General features: G+C 44.0%; 1 protein-coding gene across 1 annotated transcript in view; it reads right to left on the bottom strand.

The window, feature by feature from the left end:
- Positions 1–619: 619 nt before the first annotated feature.
- The window catches only part of LOC119330104 (coiled-coil domain-containing protein 25-like), an 8,938-nt gene continuing 2,419 nt past the window's right edge, over positions 620–7,138 (bottom strand). Inside the window, exons 2-6 of the mRNA XM_037603219.1 lie at positions 4,894–5,021; positions 4,679–4,782; positions 1,928–2,015; positions 1,436–1,497; positions 620–1,069 (exon numbers count right to left, since the gene is read on the bottom strand). Of these exons, the coding sequence (XP_037459116.1) occupies positions 917–1,069; positions 1,436–1,497; positions 1,928–2,015; positions 4,679–4,782; positions 4,894–5,021 (535 nt within the window). The 3' untranslated portion in view covers positions 620–916. The remainder of the gene's footprint in view (positions 1,070–1,435; positions 1,498–1,927; positions 2,016–4,678; positions 4,783–4,893; positions 5,022–7,138) is intronic.

Genomic DNA, 7,138 nt, shown 5'->3' with positions numbered 1-7,138 from the left:
ATGTATGTGGGTTAGGAATCTTGGCTTCCCGATGATCGGCAGTAGTAAGATTTGCATAATTCTGGTTCTGGGTCCCGACAAAACATGACTTGTGACTTATGGTGTTTGAATATTTTAGGACAAAGGGAGTATAATATAAAAATATCATAATAGAATGAAAATTCTTATGCGATGTGACTTTTAATGATTTTATGTCGTTTCCATGGGTATGTTTTTAGGCTTACAAGAGTAGTGCTACTAGAGCAACAGGCAACTATAGAAGGGTGCTTCCTCATAACAACAATTAAGCGGGATGCTTCCTCATAATAAGTTTTTTTGAAACAAGACTTCCTCATAATAAGTGCAACAATAAAGAGGCGCAATGCCCATTCTGTTTCTGCATAGCTCTTCACCATCCACTCGGTTTGTAACATGTAATAAAGTGTTCCAAAATCCAAAGGGGAACACTGAAGGCTGAAGCATATGAAAGTAACAAGTTCTGCTGCCAGATGTTGGAATAACCAAATTCAAACAGGTGGCTCTTGACGTTAATGTCTAACAAAAAAGAGACCTTCGCCCTCACTTCCGTGACAGGTCAATTAAAGGCTTCCCAAACTGTGCTCCAGTTAAAGAATGAAAATATTCAAGCCAATGTTGCAGAGAAACCATTGAAAATAAGTTTTATTACCATGTCGGGTTCACGATTAACCGACCCATGTATCGGACCCACGGCTAGATCACACATAGCTGTTGTCTCAACACATCAAACAGGTCTACAGATGCCATTAAAATACGAAGCATAACAGTAACAGGTCAAGGTTCCGCCTGGAATCATCAGGTCAAGAGTCGTGAGAGCTGGGCGATGCCTGTCCTGTCTTCGACAGAATCAGTTCTTAGAGAGCTTTTGCAGTATGATCGAATTCGTCACACTGTTGCCTCACATGAAATCCTCCTCTAGTTCCTGCAGGGTCTTGCTACCAGATGCAACCTGCTTGTTCGAAGTCATCTTGTCTTGGACCATCAGGCCCTTGTAACTCCTTATTTCAGCCTGCTTCTCCTTCTCGAGCCTCTCCATCTCTTCTTTACGTTTCTGAAACCAAATAAAAGGCCATTCCATCATTGTCTGGTCAGGGCCCGGTTAACAACACAGCACAGAGCAACAGATTCGTGACAACTGGTTTTATGTACACGTGTGCTTACAGCAAACAAAAACTAAAGGTAAGTAACAAGTAATAACCTGATACTCAAGTACTCCCTCTGTAAACTACTCCCTCCATCCCATAATGTAAGACGCTTTTTGACATTAGTGTAGTGTCAAAAAACGTCTTACATTATGGGACGGAGGGAGTAATATAAGATTGTTTAGATCAGTGATCTAAACGATCTTATATTAGTTTACAGAGGGAGTACTCAAGAACAAAATGAGATGCACCACATGGGATGATGGATAGCTTACTTTGTCTCTAAGCTGCAACTTTCTCTCAGCCTTTTCGGCAGCACTCACAGCTTCTCTTTCAGCTGCAGCAGAAGACATCATCAGGCTGCAAATACTTGATACAACAAATGATCACAACTAGCAAAAACACACATGACGGGATATATGGTTGATCATGCTTTCTGTTTTAAGAACAAACAAATAACCCAAAGCAAACTGGCAAATGTTTGTGCGGTGCTTCATCCCATTTTCAAATTCTAATACCTAAAATTTTCGTTCTTTTCTACCGATCTAGTTGCAAGTTCCACCTTTAGAATTCACAACGGTCTAGCCTGCACTTGCAAAAGACTTGGTCTAGCCTAAATTGCACACCAGTTCAGCATTCCCCTTGGAGCATCCTCGAAAATTATAGGTGCAAAACAAACATTATACGTTAAGTCAAAAACAAAAGGCATGTTAAAAAATGTAACTAAAATGAACATGAAAAATATATTCCAGAGAGTAGTCATGTACCCTTTAAGTCAGGCGTCCTCTCCACCTTTGTCTTGTTCAACCGATTGACAACCTCATTGATTCGCTTTTCTACTTGAACAGTTCGAACCTGCAAACATGTCCGTAAATTAGGGACATAGTTACTATGACTCATTCGCTTTGGTTTAAATATTTCCAATTAAAAAAATAGCATGAGTAAACAACAGAGCCAAGTGTATTAACAGAGAGAATATCCACCAGTAGAAAAGAAAATTGCTAGTGAGCTTTTAAAGGTAATATGAGCGGTACTGATTCAGTATTACAAAATTGAACAAGAACTAATGCACTGAAATGGTATATTTCAAATCAAGTTCCATGGGAGAGGTATATAGGATCCAATTCACACAACCTATGCAGGTTGCAATAAGAAGTGGCAACAAATCAACACACTGTTTAGAGCATAATGTGGTTCAGGGGATGGAATGATCACATACGATACGAACTTCAAGAGCTAGGACTGAGGACTTGCAGAAAGAAGTCACATTTAAATAACTAAATTCATTCTAGCAATTGCCGACAATACAGAAAAATCTCATCAATGGATAGTCGGATCTCAGATACAATGAAAACATCAATGTTTATGAAAATAAACTATTCCCTGGAATGAATTTACTTAACGTCAGTTCCGCCCTAAGGCCAACTCCAACGCAATACCCCAAATCGTCCGCGGACATCCGTTTGGGCGGGAAACGAACAGACGAGACGGCCCAACGCGCGACCCCATCCAGAAAATCGGTCCATTTCGTGTCCGTCTGGACGCAAACTGGGTGCAAATTTGAGACTGGAATGCGCCCAGACGGACACGGAACGGACACCCTCTCGTCCACATTGGGACCTGCCATCCACCTACCTCCCGCCCTTGTTTTAATGCACACTCATGCGTCTGGCCCCGCATGTTAGCGAGAGGCTGAGGTCCACAGCCGTCCTTTTCAAGTCAAAGTGGAGGGGGCCGCCAAATCAGTGCAGTCCTTCTCCTTCACCCTACGGCAAGTTTGGCCGCGCACCGCGAGCGGCGAACTTCACCATTGCTCCGACGCGACCGGCACGCGAGCCTCAGCAAGAACAGCTACGCCTCTACCTCCCCGTTCACCGCTGCCGGTATCACTGGCAGCACGCCATCCCGGCGCCATGGCCCGATGTCAACCTGCCTCCGTGCTGGCATCTCAACCCCGACGGGGTGCCGGTGCCGGCGGTGCCACGGAGCAACCGGGCGCGCCTGGAGGAGATCCGCCGGCGTCGCGCTAAGCTTGACCCGGAACTGCGAGCCCACCCCGACTATGCGGAGGACTTCCCGTACTGGGAGCCGTGGTTCGCCAGCAAGCACGAGGCCCGGCAGCGTCAGCGGCTGGGTCCTCCTGTCGCATCGCTTGCATCTGCACGGCCGGTCGTCGTTTAGGAGGAGAAGCCAAGGCCGCGTACTTGGCTGCCCTCGAGAAGGCCAATCGCCGCCAGATCGAGGACTCCGAACACTTGGAGGAGTCCTTCTGGTCGGGCATGGCGTGGGCAATGACGGACAGCACAGCAGGCGTGGGGGCCAATGCATCGCCGGCACCTCCCGTTGCAGGTGTGGAGGCCAACACGCCGCCTCCCCCTCCTACTGCCTCGGGCGAGACGTACATGCGGACATCCATTGTGCCTGTGTACGTGGCCGCTCCTCCTGTTTGGCTGGACGCAACGGAGGAGCGCCAGCACATCCTGGAGCGGGAGGCGTGTGCAATGGAGGCGAAGCGGCTGATGCAGGTCCAGCGCCAGATCGAGCTCGATGAGGAGGACGAGCAGCGCAAACTCGGGGAGGCGGCGGCCCAGCGTGCGGCAGCGGCACAGGCACCAGCGGCTAACCAGCAGGCTTCGGCTCTAGCTGCGTTCCAAGAGGCCTTTCCGCGCAGGCACCGGAGTACGTCGACCTGACCAACAAAGACGACGACGCCTAGATCCGTCGGCCGCCGCCTGTTTTTTATGTTTTTATTTTAAGTTATTATTAATGTAAGTGGACTTTTGGGGCTGTTTAAATTATTAAGTTTATCTATTTTAAATTTTATTTTGGTCTTATTTTCGCTTGCAAATTTGGGATGCGCCGTCTGCAAACCACGTCCGGGCTCGCGACCCAAACGGACGAAATCCAGACAAAATGGACGTCCGTTTGGGGTTGACGGTTGGAGTTGGCCTAAAGCACTGGAAACTCACTGGCAACAACATGGATTATGCAGAGGTTGTCATACAGATCAAGAAAACATAATCAACCCTGACCAACGTATACTTAGGCCTGTTTGGCAGCACAGTTTTCCAAAACCATAGCAATTGAAAACCTAAGTATTCCAATGCCTAGGCAATGAATACTTCAGTTTATAAAAACCGGAGTTTTTCTCAGTCAGTTTATAAAAAAAGGCCGAGGCCTCTTTATAAAAATACTGCAAAAAATGGGTAATATACATGTCATGTTGATGCCAAAAAACGGGCATCAGAGTATTTGAAACCATTTTTTTTAAATCACAGTATATTCTCCAAAAAAACACTGAGCTGCAAAACATAGCCTTACCGATCTTACGTACTAGTCAAATTTCGTGTATTTATACAAGGCACACAAACTTCCAATTCTAATAGGGAAAGTAAATTATGTTCTCAGTCAGTACACTTATTCAAATCATCGTGTGTCAAATAAAAAATTAGGAGAATGGATAGATACAAAGAGTGTAGCACAAAAATAGTGAACAAGGACCTAGGGAAACTTCTCACCAATTTAGAGTTGTGAAAGCCAACTTGACCCACATCCATGGATGGTGTCTTCTTCAGATTGTACCATGGTGTGTAAACCACATCAACGTTATTCACCTTATTACCTATAACGAATAAACAGGATAATTAAATGTGTGTGAGTAAAGGAAAACAAGTGAAGGTAAAGCAACAAATTCATGTTAAATAACAATGTCTCCTTAGTTAATTTATCCAACCTTGAATGGAGTTCGCTTTAACAAGCTGGGCACAATCTTCCAGCAAACCTTCGCTTATGTCATCCATTGTTTGACCTTTATTCAGTCTCACATATACATGAGCAGAGGACATCTTATCTACATGGAACCTGTGTTCAACAAAAGTTGTTTGAGGCTCAAAGCATGATAAAATGATTCTACATGACTGGAAAGAAATTTACAAGAGTATCCCATGAAAAAAAACACGTCTAAATAAATTTAACCTTGGCCAATAAATGGTGGGGGGCATGGAGATTATAATAATACATGAAACAAGCCAACATGAATACAATATCAGCTGTGTTGCTTGGCACTTGACGTGCCCTGAACAAAAACACAGATGCAGCTTATCACATTCCATCATTTCCCAAAGAACAACTAAAAACTAACTATGTTTGCAGTCAGGTGTTAGTATTTCAAATAGCACAGTACAAATTGAAGATTACCAATTCATACTACAACAAAGCCTTCTAGTCCCAAAAAGTTGGGGTAGGCTAGAGTTGAAACCCATAGGAATCTCGAAACCAACTCATGGTTTTGCCACATGGTTAGCTAACTTCCACGCACTCTAGTTCTTTGGTGATATTCCAGTCCTTCAGATATCTCTTAACGGACTCCTCCTATGTCCAGTTTGGTCTACCCCGACCTCTTTTGACATTATTAACATGCTTTAACCGTCCGCTATGCACTGGCGCTTCTGGAGGCCTGCGCTGTATATGCCCAAACCATCTCAGACGATGTTGGACAAGTTTCTTCAATCGGTGCAGCCCCAACTCTATCACGTAGATAGAGGGACAACACTCTCTCCAGGTACCACCTTACAATCTAGGCAAGCAAGCCTGTCTTCTCTTCTCAAGAGGACGAAATCAATCAGGCTACAGTGTTGACGACTAGATGGGCTTCTCTCTTTTTAAAGGGGGTGTTAGCTACGATCATGTTGTAGGCTAGAGCGAAGCTTAAGACATTCTCTCCTTCTTGATTCCTACTACAATAGCCAAAGCCCCCATGCACCCCTTCAAAACATCATTATTATATATGCGAGAAATTGCTAATCTTACTTAGCATGCTACCTATATGAAAGGTTGTGCACCTAACAGTGGAGCAATCAAAGTGGAGCAGAATCTCAGAAAATGCATAAAAAAGAATTATCAAACAAAATTCCGCAAGCACTCAAGTATGCTTTGGGTTGATAGTTACAAATTTTCTCTCTTATGATGTGTACAGGGCAAGCATCAGAGTTGAAAACACAGAAAGTAAATTGTGTATGAACCTTTGCTGCTCACTAGATTCATTAGAGTAGCTTATTAATACTGAATATGGAGACACAAGTATATCTATTGATAAATCAGATATCTATTGAGTTAGAGGTGATTGCATCAGATGGGGCAGGAGCATGTCAGGCAGAGAGTAGGAGTGGCCAGCAATTGTGGAACAGGGGGAGTAGAGCAGACAAGAACCATTGCAGTGAACTGATTTTAGAGTTTAAGGGGTTCACATTGAGATGTTATTCTGCTTCAATTCGAGTGGTTTCAATTCACTACCTATCAGCAGAGTATTAGGAACTTTTAGTAAATTTTGTAAAACCCACAGGTACTTGTCAAAATTGTACTAGAATCACGACATCATATTGCAATACAAGTATGACACCATGACATAGTTTAGGTGTAACCTAGGACAAACAGAAGGACAAGATGTCCCGGATGCCAAGAAGTAGTAGTGGCCAAGTCACACTCGGCCCCGCATTGTCTGTGGGATCCATGGTCAAGGCAGGAAACCATTCCTCTCCAATGAGTTATTCGTGCATTGCCGCTCAAGTACTGCTCAAAATATCGGCCGGACATATAGTTAATCAGCCAATTAATCCCTACTCGGAGGGTGGCGGATACAAATACTCCCTCCGTCCTTGAAAGAGTGTACTTCCAACTTTGTTGGAAAGTCAATTATGTTTGACTGTATTTATACAATAACACACAAACATTTATGCTATCAAATTAGTAACATTAGATTCATGATATAAATATAATATATATTTTCATCCACCTATTTGGTTTCACAAACATTGATATACTTTTGCACAAACTCGGTCAAACTTTGAGATAGTTTGACCCGCCAACAAAGTTAGAAGTACTGCCACCGGCATGCCTTGCCTCCAACCAAGGGCCTCCGATCTACACATCTATTGTCTGGCGTTGTCTCTTCCTGCTCACCTACCTCACATAGAGTGTCT

This window comes from Triticum dicoccoides, chromosome 1B, assembly GCF_002162155.2.
Source record: "Triticum dicoccoides isolate Atlit2015 ecotype Zavitan chromosome 1B, WEW_v2.0, whole genome shotgun sequence".
Taxonomy (NCBI): domain Eukaryota; kingdom Viridiplantae; phylum Streptophyta; class Magnoliopsida; order Poales; family Poaceae; genus Triticum; species Triticum dicoccoides.
This window is presented reverse-complemented; position numbering and strand designations above follow the sequence as displayed.